This window comes from Pyrus communis, chromosome 12, assembly GCF_963583255.1.
Source record: "Pyrus communis chromosome 12, drPyrComm1.1, whole genome shotgun sequence".
Lineage (NCBI taxonomy): Eukaryota > Viridiplantae > Streptophyta > Magnoliopsida > Rosales > Rosaceae > Pyrus > Pyrus communis.
The window spans coordinates 23273563-23290727 of NC_084814.1; the positions used below are offsets into that span (position 1 = coordinate 23273563).

Consider the following 17165-nt stretch of genomic DNA (forward strand, 5'->3'; position numbering starts at 1 on the left):
ATAAAAATCCAACGGTCCACATATATTGGTCAGGAGAATCCTCACCTTGAGCTCGGGAGATGATCCAAATCCGTGAGAGTAGAGTTGTTAGTACGAGTAGGTATTGTGTTGGAGCGTTATGTACAACAACTCCGATGAAGTGAAAAAGTTTCCAACAAACAAATGGGCCACTATCCATTTTGTTGTTGAGGATTGACAATTGGGTTGACAGTCTTTGGCCCAAGTTTTCTTCATTCCCGCAATGAACCTCACTCTGACTTTCAGAACCATTACTGTATCTCTCTCTCTCTCTCTCTCTCCCCGCCGCAGGGGGCAGCTCGCCGGTGCCGTCGCCCCTGTTTTCGACCCGATAAAGGTAAGACCTTTGGCCTTTGATTTCCATATTGTTAATTGTATGTTATTTTTTTCCTTCTCATTTGACATAGTCCGATTGTGTTTTAATTGTCAGATTGTGTGGCTAAGAAGAAACACAGATTCATCTTTTTATTATCGTTTTTTATAAAAAGATTTCGGAATTTATACTGTGAATGTGTGTGCGTGTGTGTATATATATATTATATTATAGCTTGGTCAGAGGGGAAATAAGCAAAACCCAGTTTCATGCTGTTACCCAATTTGTATTTGCAATCAAAGATGGAAGCTTTTCTGATGAATTTTCACAGTTTAATTAGCTAAAAAAATGTTCAGTTTCATTTTCTGTGTGTGATTTTTGTTTCTGTGGATGTGTTTTGATGGATAGGATGGTTTCATCGACTATTCCTCAAGGAAGAAACTTTGGGCTTCCATTCATGAACCTTGTTAGATTAAAGGGAATTCCCATTCTCCAACAGCTTCATTTAGAGGAGCAATTGCTTCGGACCTCGTCCGATAATTGGTGCATTATAAATGATGGAACTAATGATCCTGCTATTGTCATGGGTGTTTCGGGGTAAGATGAGCTTCAACACTCCTTGTGACCTTGTTTAAGTTTGTAGGTTCTTTCCTTGACTACCTTTACCGAGCTAGTAGCAAACACGTAGATGATGTTGTCGTGATCTGTCCAAGATACGAGTGTCATGCTTGGTCAATCGTAGATTTATTTTCCAAATTACATGATTCTGGCTATGCTCATTCTCTTAGGTTTGTGATTTTGTTATTTATTTATCTACTTTTTTGTATTGGAGATTGTAAAGGATCCGTGTGTGTTCTGCATAGAAAACCTGCAGAGCTTCTTGAAATTGATTTGGTGTTACAAGACCAGATTCCCGTCATTAGAAGGTTTACTGGAGGTGGTACTGTTACTGTTGATCAGAATACCCTATTTGTCACTTTCTTATGCAACAAGGATGCGGTTCCTGGCTTGCAACCATATCCTCGACCTATAATGTCGTGGAGTAGCCTAGTATACAGCAAAGTGTTTGAAGGACTTGCTGATTTTCAGCTTCGTGAAAACGGTACCTTAACTAACCTTTTCCAACATTATTGGTGCCTTAGGCTTACAAGATTATGTGTTTGTCGTGTTTATTACCCTGATTTGTTTTCTTTTTCTTACCTCTTTTGTTTCTTGCTATTTTGATTCGAATTTCTCGATTCAACTTGAGGTTCTTTATTTGATGTTTTCTGTGTGGTATCCAATGTTAGTTTTATGTTTGGACTGTGCCCTAATAACATAATTGGTCCTGTTGGATTGTAGATTATGTATTTGGTAACCGCAAGTTTGGTGGGAATGCTCAATCTATTAGTAAAAACCGGTGGATCCACCACACTTCCTTTCTATGGGACTATGAGGTTAGGAACATGGCATACCTGAAGCATCCAAAACGGGTTCCTGAATATCGATTGGTATGTTATGCGTATCAATGTGTGTTTCAAATGTGCCTGAAAGAAAAAACTCTGAATTTCACAGCTTAAATAGCCTATTAGTTTATTGCTTGTCATTGAGGCCTATATTTTGATGCTAGTATGCTATCTATTTCCTTTGCAGGCAAGGGACCATTTAGAATTCATATGCCGCATGAAAGACTACATCCCAAGATCAGTTTTTCTTGAGAAAACAGTTGAGGCACTCGGAACCCAATTCTCCGTGAGACCCGAACAGTCAGACACCATTGAAGCTACCTCGAATACAAAGTTTGTGCCCTCAACTAGACTTTTGACAAGGCAGGAATTAGAGGAAGCTGCAGCTTTTGACTCTCAAGCTGAGAGAAATCTCACTCAATCATTGTCATTGTAATGAAACTGTAAATGCTAAGGAAGACTCTTAAAAGTGGGACTCTCTACCACCTTACGATTTTTATGCAATGTTTTATAATGTTGGCACAAGAGTTAACGTTAAATTGTGAGGTAGCACAGAGTCCATGGAGCTTCTCATTGTTGAGAGAGTCTCGTTAACATTTTCTTTGATTATTCATTAAAAAATTTCAATAAATGTAACCCTTTTTTATTCAATCAAAACAAATGCTATATACGACAATGAAATATGTCAGTCCAGTTTCCAATGCAAGTAAGTTTTCAAATACATGATCATCGGAGAAGAACTTCAGTACACTAGGGATGCTATTTTCGTTATTACAGACTAATCACGTATTGCCACGTGGTATCTCAATATAATCACACATTTCAATATGAAATGCTGCGTGATTGGCTTGGAATATCGCGGTATATGCAAGTTTCTCAAGTCGACCCGCCTACCATGTTAACCGCAAAGAGAGCCATGTAGGCTTTCTTGGTGGAGAAGCTTTTCGCATTCCCAACCCAAGATTTTTGTTGTTTTTTCCTCTTTTCATTCTCGGTGCCACTGCAAACTCACAAAGCGCACCGTTCATTACACCTCTCTCTCTCTCTCTCTCAACACAATCTCTCTCTCTCCCTGCCGCAGTAAATTTCTGGTGGTGGTTCTGCATATTTTAACGACCAAAATCACAGCTTGACCCGTCGTCTGCAAATTCGTAAGCTTTCAATCTTAACACCCCATTTCTTTCTTTCCCTCCATGTTACTCTGCTTTCAATCTGTAGTTGTTTTGAATTTCCCTTTTACCATATTCATAAAAATGTCACCTTTTCACATCGATTTTTAATATTTCTCATTTGGGTCCACGCTTTTGTGGATTTTTATTAAATTTTTTGTTGTTGATTTCGTGAATTATCAACTTTTGGGATTGCAGAAATTTGCTTGTATTTGTCATTAGGTGGTCGTTTTCTTTCTGGGATTTTAAGGTTTCACGAGATTGTCTGCTTTTGTGATAAGTAGGATCTGTTTTCCTGCACAAAACAATTAATTGTTCAGAATTGGGGTGGAATTTGTTTTTTCTTATCTTTTTTTTTGAATAAATGGTTATCAAGTTCTGGTTCCTGGGATGAAAGCTGCATTTGGGGAAGTGCATTTTTGTTGTGTGATTGAAGTGAGTCAATGTGCATTTCAACAAGAAACAAGAGTATTGAGAAATTTTCGCAGTTGGCGCTTCGTAAGATTTTTGAGGGGTTTGCTTGTTGGATTGCAGGATGGGAAGGGTTAAGTTAAAGATAAAGAAACTAGAGAGCAGTGGGAACCGGCAGGTTACGTTTTCAAAACGGAGAAATGGGATCTTGAAGAAAGCTAAGGAGTTATCAATCTTATGTGATGTAGATATTGTCCTTCTCATGTTTTCCCCCACTGGAAGGCCTACATTATTCCAAGGGGAGCGCAGGTATTGTAAGCGGAAAGTTTACATTCGTTCTTTGATCACGATTTTGCAGACAACCTAGCAGTAAACTTTCTATATCATATGCTAATATAGCTCCCTTGCTTTCATGACAATTTTTCAGTAATATTGAAGAGATTATTTCAAAGTTCGCGCAATTAACTCCGCAGGAGAGGGCAAAGAGGTACTACAGTACTTGCAACGAGATTCTGACTTTCTCATTTTCTAGCTGATTGAGTTTGGATGGCATTGCAGCTAACTATTTGTCCATTTGTCTTTAACAGGAAATTGGAGAGCCTTGAAGTAAGACTTTCACAAATAGCATTTCAAACGGGAACATTTGTTTCTCTTGCTTTTGTTGTATCAAACGAAAACTAACTTATGTCACTTCGTCCATTCTATACTTGTATTTTGGTGGTCTTTTTGTGGATATAGGTACTGAAGAAAACTTTTAAGAAGTTGGATCATGACGTTAACGTACAAGATTTCATGAGTTCAAGGTATGTGATTGTTTTTATCGAATTTGTCATTTCCCTTGAGTGAAACCTACGGGGATATCTGATCCAGCCCTTTTCTTAATGTTCTTTTTCCCTTCTGTTTCTTGCAGCTCTCAAACGGTTCAGGTATATATTCTTTACCACCAATACCAATTATAAATGCTATTCGATTTCTTAGTTTAATTACGACGACTGATGTTTTGTGATAATTTGCTATTGGCAGGATCTGACTCATCAAGTAATGGTATTGCAAGCCCAACTTACAGAACTCCATAGGAGACTGAGGTGCACCTTTGGAGCTTTTGGTTGTTAAAGTATTGCCTTGTCTTTTTGGTCAAATTACTAGCATATTATATTGTGTATTTTAGCAAATGTAAATTCGATATTAGGGCATTTCAAATTATGAACTTGATATGATAAGAGAAACAAATAAGCAAAAGTGATTTAAGTTGCTTACGAGTGTAGTTTAGGGATTCACTGCCCAATTTGGGGATCAATTTGAGTCGTATTTGTGATTTTCATGTCATGGGTTGAGTTGCACATGCTGCATCCTAATAGCAACCAAGATGAAGTATTCGACGGGTTGGCTATTACGAAGATAACTTGATGTGTTGGACCTTAGCCACCCTAAGAAAATTATATAAAAACTCTTTTTTCTTTAATTTTCTTGTGTGTTCTTGGTTATATTATTTTTCTCTTGACCTGTTTCCTATTAAAATTTTCATTGAATTTAACAAATGAATATCGGATTCCAATATGTATTGATCAGTAAGGTATATGCATATAAAGAATCCATGTGACAATCAAGCTGTTGCCACTTTTTCAGCTTATGGAGTGACCCAGATAAGGTTGACAATCTTGAACAGCTTCGGCAGATGGAAGACATACTTAAGGAATCAATCAACCGAACACGCCTGCATAAGGTATCATTTTGTTTTTCAAGTTACAGTAGTTGCACAATAAATTCTAAGGTTTATGCTGTGAAAGAAGAAACGAGGGCTTTACGGTTTTGTATACCAAAAAACTGAAAAGTAATGATGAAGTATGAACAGTGATATATGGTTTTGGTTGACTTTGGTTTCATGGTGAGTTTAAGGAGCCATGACTTACCTGATCTGCCTACGCTGCTACTTTGTCTACCTGCTTTGATAGTAACTTATGTGGGGTTGGCTATTGAATCGATGCTAATATTTGATAACTAAACTTGTTAGGAAAATTTGGGAAAACACCAACTGACATCACTAGATTGCACAAACCAGGTAATATATACTTTAGCTGATGAAGAATTAATTCTCTCTCTCTCTCTCACACGCATCTAATCTGAAGCTTGATTTTTGTGTATCAAAGTTTCAAAATGGAATGCCTTCGTCTTTCTTAGTTGGTGGTTCACAAGAAGCTCAACATATAACTTGGCTTTTCAATGGCGACAATCAGCACATGATATTACCGAATGAGCAGAACTATCTGCCACATAGGTTAGTCTACTGCTGTTATGCATCTACCATTGGATATGCCAAAGAGCCTAATGCCTGAGAACTTTCTTTCTGATAAATTACTGATGCTATGATTATCTCTCTCTCTCTCTCTCTAGAGGTGTGGAGTGCTCAACAAATTCCACAGTTCCACAGTATACTAATTACTTTGGCACTGGGACTAGCACTAGCTCTAGCACCGGAAAACAATCTGAGGCCGGTGATCCATTACAGCTAGATACTATGGGACAAATTTCTAATATGGAAGGGGGCGGTGGCTTCAATGAGTTTGACATTAATGCTTGTTTAAGTACGGAATCTGGTGAGCATTATGCGTATCCAACATATTGTAGTTCTAATGTGCCAGACGATAAGAAAGTGAAGCCGGAGAATGAAATGAACATACCAGCAAATCCAGTGGATTATCAACTAAGTAGCAACTTTGAACTGCCAAGATCTTTGTATGAAAATGATCATCATGCTTGGCTTTCTTCGCCTGGCCCTAGCGGCATTGCTGTGTACAAGGAGAATACCTACCAGCCGGTGAGCATTCCTTCCATTGATGTTTTTCATTCTGTTTTGGCAAGCTTATGAAATAACGGATAAATTATTGGTCTTTGTATATTATCATTCCATTGATGCCTTGCGGCTCTTTGTTTTCGTATCTTGTAGCAACCAAACGTGAGATTGTAGCTGACAAAATCAGGGAAGGATTTATGGGCGCCACACACTGAGCAAATGATGTGAGTTGTAAAATGTTAACAGTTATCTAAGATATGTATTGATGCTAATAGGCTACTTTGGGGGCATAGATTAAATCTGTATATATACCGTACAAGACATATAGGATCAGAGTTCATCTGTATACTAACATGGTTGGGTTCCTTAGAGCAACCACCACTTTTGTAAATTATTACTCATAGAAAATGAAAGCAAACATGATGGATTTCTTGAGCTATTTTTGTGATTTATATTATATTAGCACACAATCGAGCAATTTCTAATCCAGCGAGTCTTGGCAACGGAAAGGTTGTTCCTTTGTGATCAAAAGGTCACGGGTTCAAGTTGTAGAAACAAGCCTCTTTGCAAAGTAAGGGTAAGGCTGCATACGATAGATGTTCCTTTCCCGACCTTCGCAAAGTGGGGAGCCTTGTTGGCTTGGGATCGTTCTCTTAAACACAATTGAGCAATTTCTAATCCAGTCTAAATTACGAGGAAGGAGATTCGAACTTGGGTATAGATGGAGCACACGTTTAACGATAATGATAATATTCATTGCCACCATGGTTCCTGTACACTGGTAAAACCTTTTTGTCTACATCGATGCTCACCTTCCCAATCACTCCAAGACCATTAATATATTGTTACAAACTAAATAAAAACAGATCTTCCATCTTTTCTGCTTTTGCAATGGATCTAGAAGCCTCTTAGGGTTTGGACAATGGTGTTGTGCCATGGATCTGAGAGGTGCTGCAACAGGTTGTCGAACGGCCCCTTTCCGGTCACATTGTGTTGAACCACAAACCCGAGGAATGCTAACATTGCCAGTCTCCCTGCATAACACATTTCAAACAACATATTAGACCTTGTTTCAAACATAAAAGCAAACGTGGGTTAGGCTAGTTGGTCAGGGCACTGTGTACGCCCCTTGGATGTGAGATCAAATGCTTACCATTGGCAATTTCCTTCTCCTTGGCCTCGAGAGTGGGTTCGAAGTTGAGGGGGTTGAAGATGCCACCTGGGTAGCCCACCTCACCTGGGGGCAAGCTGTATTGCTTGAAGATGGGGTCTTGGTTCACACTTCCCGGGTTCTTGATGTCTTGCCACCGTCTGATCTCGACGTAGTGGAACAAGATGAACTCGATCACGAAGAGGGTGGACGAAGAAGCGAAGTACTCGGCCTTTCCGGCATCATACCATTTGGGAACGTTAAGGATCCCAATGCTGGTGAACACTTCAGGCAATAGCATCCCAACAACGCCCAACATTGCCCATCTGCCATTGACAAGCTCAGCTTGGACAAACCACCTTAAGTTCTCTGGGTCCTCAGCAAGTGCCAGAGGATCAAATCCATTGTCACCAGGAAGACTGCCCACAAAAAAATATCTTAGTCAATCAATGTTTTTTTCCCCAGTCGAAATATTTGTAGGACTTTTTTATCGGTCATCTAAAAAAATCGTCATGCACTCCTTTAAAAAAATTAAGTTGTAATTGGAGAAATGTATGATGGTTATTTTAGAGTGTGAATAATAGTTTTGTTAGTGTAAACGTGAAATTTTTAACATACCTGCCGGTGAGGTAGTCTGGTGAAGGCAAGCCAGGTAACCACTCACCCTTCTTAGCCTCAACTTTAAAAGAAGCAGCAGGAGGAGAAGCCATGGGCCTAAAAGCCACTTCCCTATTTAACTTACTAGAAGAACCCGAAAGGAACCTCGATTTCGAGTTGACGCATGGCCGGAAAACGGCGGCCGAGGCCTGAGTTGTGACCGTTGCCATTGTTTTCCCCACCTGAATTATGGTCAAGAAAATGGATTTTCAGGTAGGGATGGGGAGTTGGTGTAGAGGAATAGAAGGTTATGGTTGTAAAGGAACATGTAATGGTCTGATGTGAGTCCATGGCTTCGTATATTTGATGCCAAATTGTCAATAGGGGTCTTGTGGAGGTTGTTCTTTGATGGAATTTGACCGTTGGTTTGCAAGATTTTTAGGATCCAACGGTGTAGATGTGCTTGTGGTTTGAGATTGGCCAATGGGAAGTCCTTGGATCTTATCTTTTTATCTTTAGGGTTGTATCCACATAGAGAGAGGAATCTCGTCGGATCCTCTTTATGAGGATTCTGGAAATCCTTCAATCACATTCGTTCATCGTATATCATACGATTAGTTTTCATTAGGTATTGTTTATATTTAATTTTAAATAAAAAATTTACAATAATTTCTAACCGCATTATATACGATGAACGAATGTAATTTAAGAATTCCTGAAATTCTTGTAAAAAATATCGGTTAAGATCCTCACTCGTATCCACAAATCTATATCTTTGTTGCTGTTGGCTGAAATGAGACTGTGGGTTCCACTTTTGGGCCACGTATGAAGATTTTTTTTATAACAGGATATCGATATGGGATTCTGAATCCTTGGATATGATGATTGGATCTCCTTCCACGTGGAATCTGAGGGAGCCTATAGTTGCATGACAAGTGGCTGACTCAAACTACACCTTAGCTAGGAAATTGGTGTAGCTTCACCTCAATTGCGCTGCATCTTCACAATTTAAAACATGTGTTATGTGTTATTGATTCGGGATATATGATGATGTCCTAAATGTGTAGGGTAAGTTTTGTTTTCATGTAAAATATGATTCGTTTGGTTACAAATGCACATTTAATTGGATCAGTGTGGTATTACTTAATTACCCCTTGTTTATATACACAATTAAAATAGGTAAAATTTTTAATCAAAAATGAAATTTAGAGGACATTAACAGACAATGTCTTGTATGAAAACACGAATTTATGTTTGTGCATTTTCTCTTTTTAATTTGGATATGAAATTATTACCGAAGCTCAAAAGCCATGGACGGTAGCTTGATTTTAACTCTACGTGACATTAAGTCGGAATTTGATAATCGATATAAGGGTGAAATTTTAGGGAACTATGTCATCATATAGCTCTTGGAGAGGATAACTTATTCATTAGTCTTCCACTTAAACCATGAGACAGACATATGGAGCCAAGGATGATTACAATGACTTGTGGGGAAGTAAAGAAGCCTTAACATTTACATATACGTCTTCACATCAATAAAACATTTCCAATTGACAAAATTTCAGGTCCATTTTGAGAAGTTAACAAATAATAAAAAGGTGAAAACTAGATAAGACGACCTATCTCATTCAAGATTTGACTATTAAAAAAAATAAAAAAATAAAAAAATAAACCTTAGGATTAGCTCAAGTGGTGAGGGAGGGAGTTTAGACTCTTTCAATAGCAGCTTCCTGCCTCAAGAGTCACGACTGCTATCAAAATGAACAGTTATTGATAATTTGGATAGAACGAGACTTTGCTCACCCTATCTATGCTCGTGCTCGCAGGTAAGGACATATCTATGTGACTCGCTAGGCTTGCTTGCCCATTTCTTGCTGTAAAAGCAAACCCACCGTTGTAGTTAACTAGCTTTTAGCAATGAGAACATACAAGCATCTAATCTAGTACTGATCAAGTCACATTGAAGCATTTAGTACTCATTAACAGAAATATAAAAACGCAATATGTGAAGAGGGTGGAGAAAGAGAAAAAAGTTACTGAAACTAGTGTTTGGAGTGTCTGAGGCGCATGCTTCCGTTACAGTGAAGTCCAAGGCGCATGCGTTGGTCGCCTTATCTCTAGCATGCTCTGAGCACATACCTAGTATTAGTAATAGTATATGTGATCAGTTTCGAAAACACACTATGCTAGCCGTCAAAAGAGAAAAGAGGTTGTCTAAAATCAAAAGAGATAGTAGCCCACTTCAAAGTCCACGTTTAGGCTTGGAGTGTAGCCGAAGTCTGATGGTTAACAAAGAGGGGTTATAGATTTTTAGCCCAAGATGTGTGATCACGAGATTCACGACAAGTTTTATGAACAAAACCATTGCTCCGATTAAACTTCTTTAATCACTACAAGTTTTAATTACACGTATTATCGTAACTTTGAATATCATTTTGTTAAAACAGGCAGAAATTGTTATGAAGCATAAATTTCACTCATAGATAGAATGGATGCAAAATTCAAGCAACTACTTTCATCCTCATGAAGAGAGGACAACTTTATTTTACTAAAATCTTACAAGATAAGGCGCATTACAACATAATTGAATCGAACTGAACCAAACCAAACCACACGGACATGTAAGTAACCTAAAAAAACCCGGCGGGTGGTTTTCTGCCCACCGCTGCCGAAATCTCTGCCTTCCCTTTCCAAAAGAGAGGAGAGCAAAGAAGCACAATAACCCTCATAATTTAATTTGAAATGATAAAAGAGCCCCCTTAATATAAGCCCTTCTCAGCTTTGACTCTAAACACTAAGTTTCAATAACTGTGGCTACACCCTAAACAAATGTAATTATAATTTGTTTAAGGTTTATGGTGTTGTTTAGAACTGTAGGCCGCTGAAAGTTTGGCCAAAGTTCCAGCCGGCAGGAACAACGTTGTTGGAGACGATCGTGCGGCCGTCGCTGGTTGTGACCTTGAATGAGAGGCTCTGGCCGTTGAGGAAAGAGTTGCTCTGCCAGTTTTGGCCCCAGTTCCTTGACATGGGTTGCCAGCCAGTTCTTGACCCTTTGATGGAAACTGCATGAACATCACCAGCACCTCCAACGTTTGTGATCAGCACTAAATTAAAGTATGAGTGACCGTTGATTGTGAATCTGATACCTCCTTTCTTTAAGCAAGGCACCCTGCAAATTTAGAACAACAAATTATCAGTCAAAGCAGGCGATAAAGTTTTTGGGTGTGACGGTCAGGCTATCAAATACTTCAAATAATTTACGTGTTATAATATAAGCAACATAATTAATATATTATGATATAATACTAGCTATTAGTAGATTGCTATAACCACGTGATGATACTACAGTCGCATAACGTTGAGAGGGGTAGTTTTGAAAATTTAAGAAATTGGAAAAGCGGACGTTTGCTAAATTGGTTGGATGGTAAATTGTCAAAAAAAAAAAAAAAAAAAAAACACATTTGTGTTATCTGTGAACACCCCTAAGAATTTAAAGGGTGTATGTGCAATTTTCCCTTCGAAATTTTTTATTAAATTTCCAAACAGTCCCTACAAGAGTTGAGTCTCGAAACATAAAACAAGCCAAGCCTGAATTGCATACCTTCTGTAAGACACAGGCACAATTCCAGCTCGGTATTGAGCAATCTGCTGGAAGATGGGCTGGGCGAGATCGAAGTGGTGCTGCGGTGGGTTGCACCAACCGCCGGCATTGTTCGGAAGGGCATTGTTTGGCGGGCAGAAATTGGTCGCCGTGACCATAATAGAACCCGGAAGACACCATTTGGGGTCACTCACACACCTTATCTCAAAACAAGCCCCGCAGCTCAGACCATTGTTGAACAGTGCTGTGCTCAGAGCTGCCGTGTTAGTTCCATACCCTTGGCTATACAGATTTCCATAGCCACAAGCCCCACCTGCAATTTAGATACATTGAAAGAAAGTTAAGAGGGTATTAAAGAACAGACTGTCGATATGCTCTAACAAAATGTACCAACATGTTGTTGATGTAATTATTGATGCATGTATGTTATTTTTAACGTCCTGCAATGTTACTCACCCATTGTTCCTGACGCATCACCTCCGCCATAGAAAGTGGCATGTGCATCAACCCAACCACCGTCACCTCCTCCATATCCACAAGCAAAAGAGCTCAAAGAAAGAAGACCCACCAAGAGAAAACCAAGAATTGCCATGTTTTTTCCTGCACAGCAACCTTGTACTTGTTTTTGAAGCAGAAACACCACTTTCGGTAGTGTCAGAAAAGAGAAAGAAGCAAAAGAGGCTTTGTGTTTGTGAGTTGTGAGGAGAAGTGGAGGGGGTGAGGTGGGGGATAAATACATGCTTGGAGTTGGATGGAAAGGGCAACGTCACACCAACTAAAGTTTTCAGGTGTGGGGACCTTGAACCGCCAAGTGCAAGCGGTTTTATGCATGTGCCTGGAACCAAAGCAAACTTTTTCTTCAAACCGCGTGGTTTTGGAGCCATTCACATTTCTGTGTGTGTTGGTGTTGGTGAGTTAAAATTCATATAGATTCAAAGACTGAACTAGGGTTCACGACCCCAAAGTGGTTTTTGCAATTTGTACTGAAGGTACCGTTACAGAACTGTCATGCCCACTACACTTCATCAATCACTTTTACTAATTTACATGTTATGACATGTGTGAACGAAAAAAAATTACCTTAAACATGATCGCTTAAGTGACGATATTCCGAACTAGTACTATACTCTAAGTCTGAAATGACACAACGACATCCTAAAGGGTGTAGTACACAAGTGTTTCTAGCCAGACGTGTAAACAACATGCGCAATATATATGTTATGAACCTCGGATATGTTATGCGTATCACAACTTAAATGACTAGGTGAACACCATGCAAATGAGTTAGTGTCACACTGAAAAACTACTCCTATTGGTGCATGTGTAAGTTGTAAATAACGACCATTAATTGTATCTATCATTTACTACACCGTTGCACTAAACTAAGTCTTTTCGTTGCAGTTTGCCTTTTCCTCTGTTTTCTTTTAGCAGCAGCTTCAGCCTCTTTAGCCAAGAGGAAAACACATGCAGATGCATCAAATGGTCCCGTGCCGTTAATGTCCAGTCCAAAAAGGTAAAGAAGAAGGGCTAATGCGGCTAAAGTGGTTATCATAAATAGTTTACTTTGAATAATCTACAAATACAAAGTCAAGATAAGTAACTAGTTGGTCGATATCCCAAATTTCTAACCATCTTTCAGTCCATGTGCAATTGAAAAGCATGTTGAAATTAACTACCAATAAAGTATATATCTTTTACTTATTCCGTATGCATGGTTGTTGAATGTGGATGAATTCACACATACACATCATTTATTCGAGAACATTGATTTGCTCTTTACAGTTAATGAATTATTTTTTATTACCTTTAAATTTGAGGTTTACACTTACATTGAAATGGCTAATAAAAGATATAAAAGAAAAAAAAAATTTACATGTCAAATTGTGAGTTTTCGCAAGAAGAAAAAAAGATTGAAGCAAGTCTCTGAATTTTTGTCTATTTGAAGGTTTGGTCATTGAGTATAAAATGTGTGAGTATTAGTCCTTAAGTGTATAGACAACATCTCTAATTAAGCGAAAGTTCATAGACTAGTTTTTTAATTTGCTCTAAACAGAAAGAGAAATTATTTTTTTCTTGAACAGTTCATTTTTATTTTTTAATTCTTCTTTGATTAATTAATATTAAAAAATAAATGATACTAAAGGAGTCAAATATTTCATTCAATCCCACGAACATAAGTAGCAAGGACTGCCTATAGGCTTTAGGTAAAGAACTGAACTTTTGGTAACATGCATGGAAATATTTGGAAAACTCGATAATTTTCAGACCGACAAATGGCGAAATAAAACATGTTATGGCTGTCGAGTGTTGACTCTATGACCAATATATATTTTCAGACCTAATAACTCAAATGAGAAAGTTTGACCTAGTTATTGTGCTTGGGATATCTCAAATGCAGAAACCTTATTCAATGTTATCGGTTTGACACTTTGGTTATATATAGACACTTGGACTTGGAGTGCACATGGATGATGACAAAAAAAGATTCTTTACCTTTCTATTTTTCTTATAACGTGGATGATGAAATGTTTGTAATGTTGATAAGCAGGGCTCATCAGTCTGTTACATATCATGATCGATCGTAGAACAAAGGGAGTTGATGAGGGAGAGGGAGAAAGAGAGAGAGAGAGAGAGAGGGAGGGAGTACTAGGACCATCTGATGAGAAAGCACATCAACACCTGAATCCCATTTATTATATTTCACTAATTTTGTTGCCAACTAGTTCTGCAAAAGCTGCAAACACATCCGTCTCTCAAAGTTGCATGCATGTGCAATTTCGTTATCAAATTGAAAATTGCAATCATAAGGATGCATGCATGAATGTATCGCGCATATCCGGCTATATATATGTTGTTCAAACTTCTAAAATGAAATATAAATTTAACATACAGGTAACTCATGGAGTATACATATGTAGAAACCATACGCGATATACAGGGATGAAGTCAAAATTTTCTTCTAGTGGGGGCAACCGAAAATAATTAAGAAAATCTTATTATAGTATGGTTAAATGCAATATGATATTAAGGATGATTTCAAATGATGATGTATCACAATTTCAATGTTACAAAAATTTCAACATAGTAGTGGAAAGTGGCAAAGTGATGAGAAAATATATAAGTACATGATAGGGGGGAAAGGGGTTTTTTGGTTTGAATGACAGAACAAGAGCATTATTGCTCATATAATATTTGATATGGAGTATAAGTAAAATGAATGTATGTTGGATATTAGATACATATATTTTCTTCAAAGATAACCCATGTATATTATATAATTGTAGTTTGCAACTAAACAAACAAATTATTTGAGTGGGGGCATCTGCCCCCAGTGAGCCTTCATTGGCTCCGTCCATGATGATATATATATATATATATATATATATATATATATATTCCTAGCTAATTTAAGCTACATTAATAAAACGGAAGAGAGTTTAAACTTAGGTAGAAAAAATATGAAGATAAGCAATTAATCAAACATAAAATTGTACAAATAATTAAACATATTGCTTAAAAACTTGCTAGCATCAATCGGCGAGAAAGTTTGTGTGACGGTGATGCTTTGAGGGACTCACATGCTGCAATCTTGTTTTTAGGTCTCCTTTTCAAATCAATCAACGTATTATTACATTTAATATACTAGGTCGTCTTTTCAGTATATTAAAAAATCTTTACATGGAGGGGGTCATACACAAACTCCGAGAACGTGCATGATTTAGTTGGTGTGGTTATACGTATGGTATATGTGTATATCCTATCTTATCTTCTGATTCATTACAAGGAACATCAATTGTATTTTACCGTAAAAATAGACCTGAAGCATAGTCAATACTACGTACTCGGTATAATCAATCAATTATAGTTCCTATTTCCATTCAACATGTATGAACTCTTTAAATTTCCAATCCACAGTGGCACACAGTCACATAAGTTATATGGCACAAAAAAGTTGGACAATTAAAAACAAAAACGAAAAGAAAAAGAAATAACAATAAGGGACACATGTTTAGATTTCACAGTCGAGTCAGTGGTCCATTACTAATGACACAAATATTAGCATAGCTTAACCACATATACAATTTGATACATAAGTGTTGAATTTTATCATAAAAAATTTTGGTACAATTAGTAGTAGAACTATTTATTTTTACAAGTAGTAATATAGTATGTCAAGTTTTCGACATGGAATTACATTCTTCGACAAAACAAGAGTTGTGGTGGAATTGTGCCACCTATTAGATAAGCAAGCTGGCTTAGCTCTCATGGAAAGCAACGTGAACGGTTTTAATATGGGATCGAACACGTACGTGCTGCACTAGTTTGGCTCCATTTTCAGACCATGCAGTCGTCATTTTTAGCTGTACACGTAGCTTTATTATGAATTAGGGTTTTGTTTTTTTTTTGTCCTGTTATTTCCTTATCTTTCACGGATTCTTTCTTCAGAGATGAAATCTACTGAGCGTCGAGACCTAAAACCTGGAAAACAACCAGGAAGCCACCAACACTAGTTTACAAATACATCACGCAAATTGACCCATGCATACATATGTGAATGAATCATGAAAAGCCACTTTTCAAGCCTCTCTTTCAAAGCTCTGATATTTTTGGGTAAACTACAACTGCACCGTTTGATTTTCTTTTGATTTCGTGATCAAATATATACATGATTATATATGATCAACATAAGATTATTTATCTACAGTTCGTTGGATATTTGTTTCTTATCAAAATATGTAGTTTAAATTTACAGTCTAACGAGAATCGTTGGGCATAAAACAATAACATTGCTATTTTTTCAGGGGTGCACCGAGGTGTAGTCGCTGCATAAGTTAGAATTTATGAAGAAAATGTGAATCCTGCCGTTCATTGCAGAGGAGGAAAAACTGAGTATGTGAACAATAAGTCAATATATATAAACGGCACACAGAGGGAGACGATAATATAAGCCCAGAAATGTCAGAGAAAATCGTAAATTAGTAACTGAATTTATGTGGCGAAACGGATTAACAAGACAACATAATTGTTTGCAAGTTGCAAGATATTTTATAGCTTGTCAAATTTTCTAACAAATTATAGTCATCTGGCAGATAAATCCTACTTCCCTCGATATGATATGAATAGTGTGGTGCTATTCACATATCTTTCTTTATTTTTTACATATATTTTTATATTTTTAGTCGTTAAATCGAATGAATTGAAGAAAATTAAATGATGTAAATTAATAGGGGATGTGAGGATAGCACCAGCCTATGAATATTGATTCATTGGACCTATCTAACAAATGGAATTATTCAGTAACCAGTAATAAGAAGGTTATTAATCTCCATATATAAAAGCAGTTCCAACACACTAGGGCGTTATTAACTTTGCTAGAGCAATATGCTCTCCTCTTTCCACTCAAGTTCAAATCACTACTCCATAGTTTAGAGTAGATAATTCCAAAATAAAAAGAGACAAGGAATGAAGATTCAAATCCAATGTATTTGGTGCAAAGAAATAAACCATAAGACTCTAATTGTATTCTATAATATATGAGAATTAACTTCTGGGTTAAAAAAAAAAAAAAAAAGGTAAGGGAAAAGACGATAACTATCCAAGCATTTGATTATATAATATTTGCTCATTTTAATAAAGAATACAAGAAACAAAAATGGCGACGGTTCT

At 37.3% G+C, this 17165-nt stretch overlaps 4 protein-coding genes across 5 annotated transcripts; 2 read left to right on the top strand and 2 right to left on the bottom strand.

Moving 5' to 3' along the window:
• Window positions 1-269: 269 nt before the first annotated feature.
• On the top strand, window positions 270-2444 carry LOC137711558 (uncharacterized). 2 transcript variants are annotated; one of them, XM_068450810.1, is made up of 5 exons: window positions 270-355; window positions 740-928; window positions 1195-1433; window positions 1673-1821; window positions 1964-2444. In XM_068450810.1, exons 2-5 carry the CDS (start codon window positions 741-743, stop codon window positions 2210-2212), a joined length of 825 nt encoding a protein of 274 aa, XP_068306911.1. In that variant the 5' UTR covers window positions 270-355; window position 740; the 3' UTR covers window positions 2213-2444. The 2 variants fall into 2 exon arrangements, with proteins under 2 accessions (XP_068306911.1, XP_068306912.1); XM_068450811.1 differs by lacking the exon at window positions 270-355 and having other exon boundaries at window positions 749-928; window positions 1173-1433.
• Window positions 2445-2665: 221 nt separating this feature from the next.
• LOC137711389 (agamous-like MADS-box protein AGL65) lies at window positions 2666-6579 on the top strand. Its single transcript, XM_068450625.1, has 12 exons — window positions 2666-2927; window positions 3480-3665; window positions 3784-3843; window positions 3944-3962; window positions 4095-4159; window positions 4267-4282; window positions 4380-4441; window positions 4983-5079; window positions 5368-5415; window positions 5504-5631; window positions 5748-6171; window positions 6301-6579. The coding sequence occupies exons 2-12, from the start codon at window positions 3481-3483 to the stop codon at window positions 6319-6321; spliced, it is 1125 nt and encodes a 374-aa protein (XP_068306726.1). The 5' UTR covers window positions 2666-2927; window position 3480; the 3' UTR covers window positions 6322-6579.
• A 301-nt stretch (window positions 6580-6880) lies between these two features.
• LOC137710306 (chlorophyll a-b binding protein P4, chloroplastic-like) lies at window positions 6881-8219 on the bottom strand. Its single transcript, XM_068449235.1, has 3 exons — window positions 7916-8219; window positions 7301-7716; window positions 6881-7181 (listed from the first exon to the last, which is right to left on the bottom strand). Exons 1-3 carry the CDS (start codon window positions 8122-8124, stop codon window positions 7045-7047), a joined length of 762 nt encoding a protein of 253 aa, XP_068305336.1. The 5' UTR covers window positions 8125-8219; the 3' UTR covers window positions 6881-7044.
• A 2251-nt stretch (window positions 8220-10470) lies between these two features.
• On the bottom strand, window positions 10471-12184 carry LOC137710417 (expansin-A1-like). The gene is made up of 3 exons (XM_068449431.1): window positions 11955-12184; window positions 11499-11811; window positions 10471-11066 (listed from the first exon to the last, which is right to left on the bottom strand). Exons 1-3 carry the CDS (start codon window positions 12088-12090, stop codon window positions 10763-10765), a joined length of 753 nt encoding a protein of 250 aa, XP_068305532.1. The 5' UTR covers window positions 12091-12184; the 3' UTR covers window positions 10471-10762.
• Window positions 12185-17165: the final 4981 nt, after the last annotated feature.

Bases quoted from the DNA above. Each gene is read 5' to 3' on its own strand.
- LOC137711558 (XM_068450810.1), top strand. From the start codon at position 741: ATGGTTTCATCGACTATTCCTCAAGGAAGAAACTTTGGGCTTCCATTC. The intron at 1,434-1,672 runs GTACCTTAACTA...GTTGGATTGTAG, and splicing joins TTTTCAGCTTCGTGAAAACG to ATTATGTATTTGGTAACCGC. The intron at 1,822-1,963 runs GTATGTTATGCG...TTTCCTTTGCAG, and splicing joins GGGTTCCTGAATATCGATTG to GCAAGGGACCATTTAGAATT.
- LOC137711389 (XM_068450625.1), top strand. From the start codon at position 3,481: ATGGGAAGGGTTAAGTTAAAGATAAAGAAACTAGAGAGCAGTGGGAAC. The intron at 3,666-3,783 runs GTATTGTAAGCG...ACAATTTTTCAG, and splicing joins TTATTCCAAGGGGAGCGCAG to TAATATTGAAGAGATTATTT. The intron at 5,080-5,367 runs GTATCATTTTGT...TAAACTTGTTAG, and splicing joins ACCGAACACGCCTGCATAAG to GAAAATTTGGGAAAACACCA.
- LOC137710306 (XM_068449235.1), bottom strand. From the start codon at position 8,124: ATGGCAACGGTCACAACTCAGGCCTCGGCCGCCGTTTTCCGGCCATGC. The intron at 7,717-7,915 runs GTATGTTAAAAA...TTTTGTGGGCAG, and splicing joins CCAGACTACCTCACCGGCAG to TCTTCCTGGTGACAATGGAT. The intron at 7,182-7,300 runs GTAAGCATTTGA...TGTGTTATGCAG, and splicing joins GGAGAAGGAAATTGCCAATG to GGAGACTGGCAATGTTAGCA.
- LOC137710417 (XM_068449431.1), bottom strand. From the start codon at position 12,090: ATGGCAATTCTTGGTTTTCTCTTGGTGGGTCTTCTTTCTTTGAGCTCT. The intron at 11,812-11,954 runs GTGAGTAACATT...TCTAAATTGCAG, and splicing joins TGATGCGTCAGGAACAATGG to GTGGGGCTTGTGGCTATGGA. The intron at 11,067-11,498 runs GTATGCAATTCA...CTAAATTTGCAG, and splicing joins GTGCCTGTGTCTTACAGAAG to GGTGCCTTGCTTAAAGAAAG.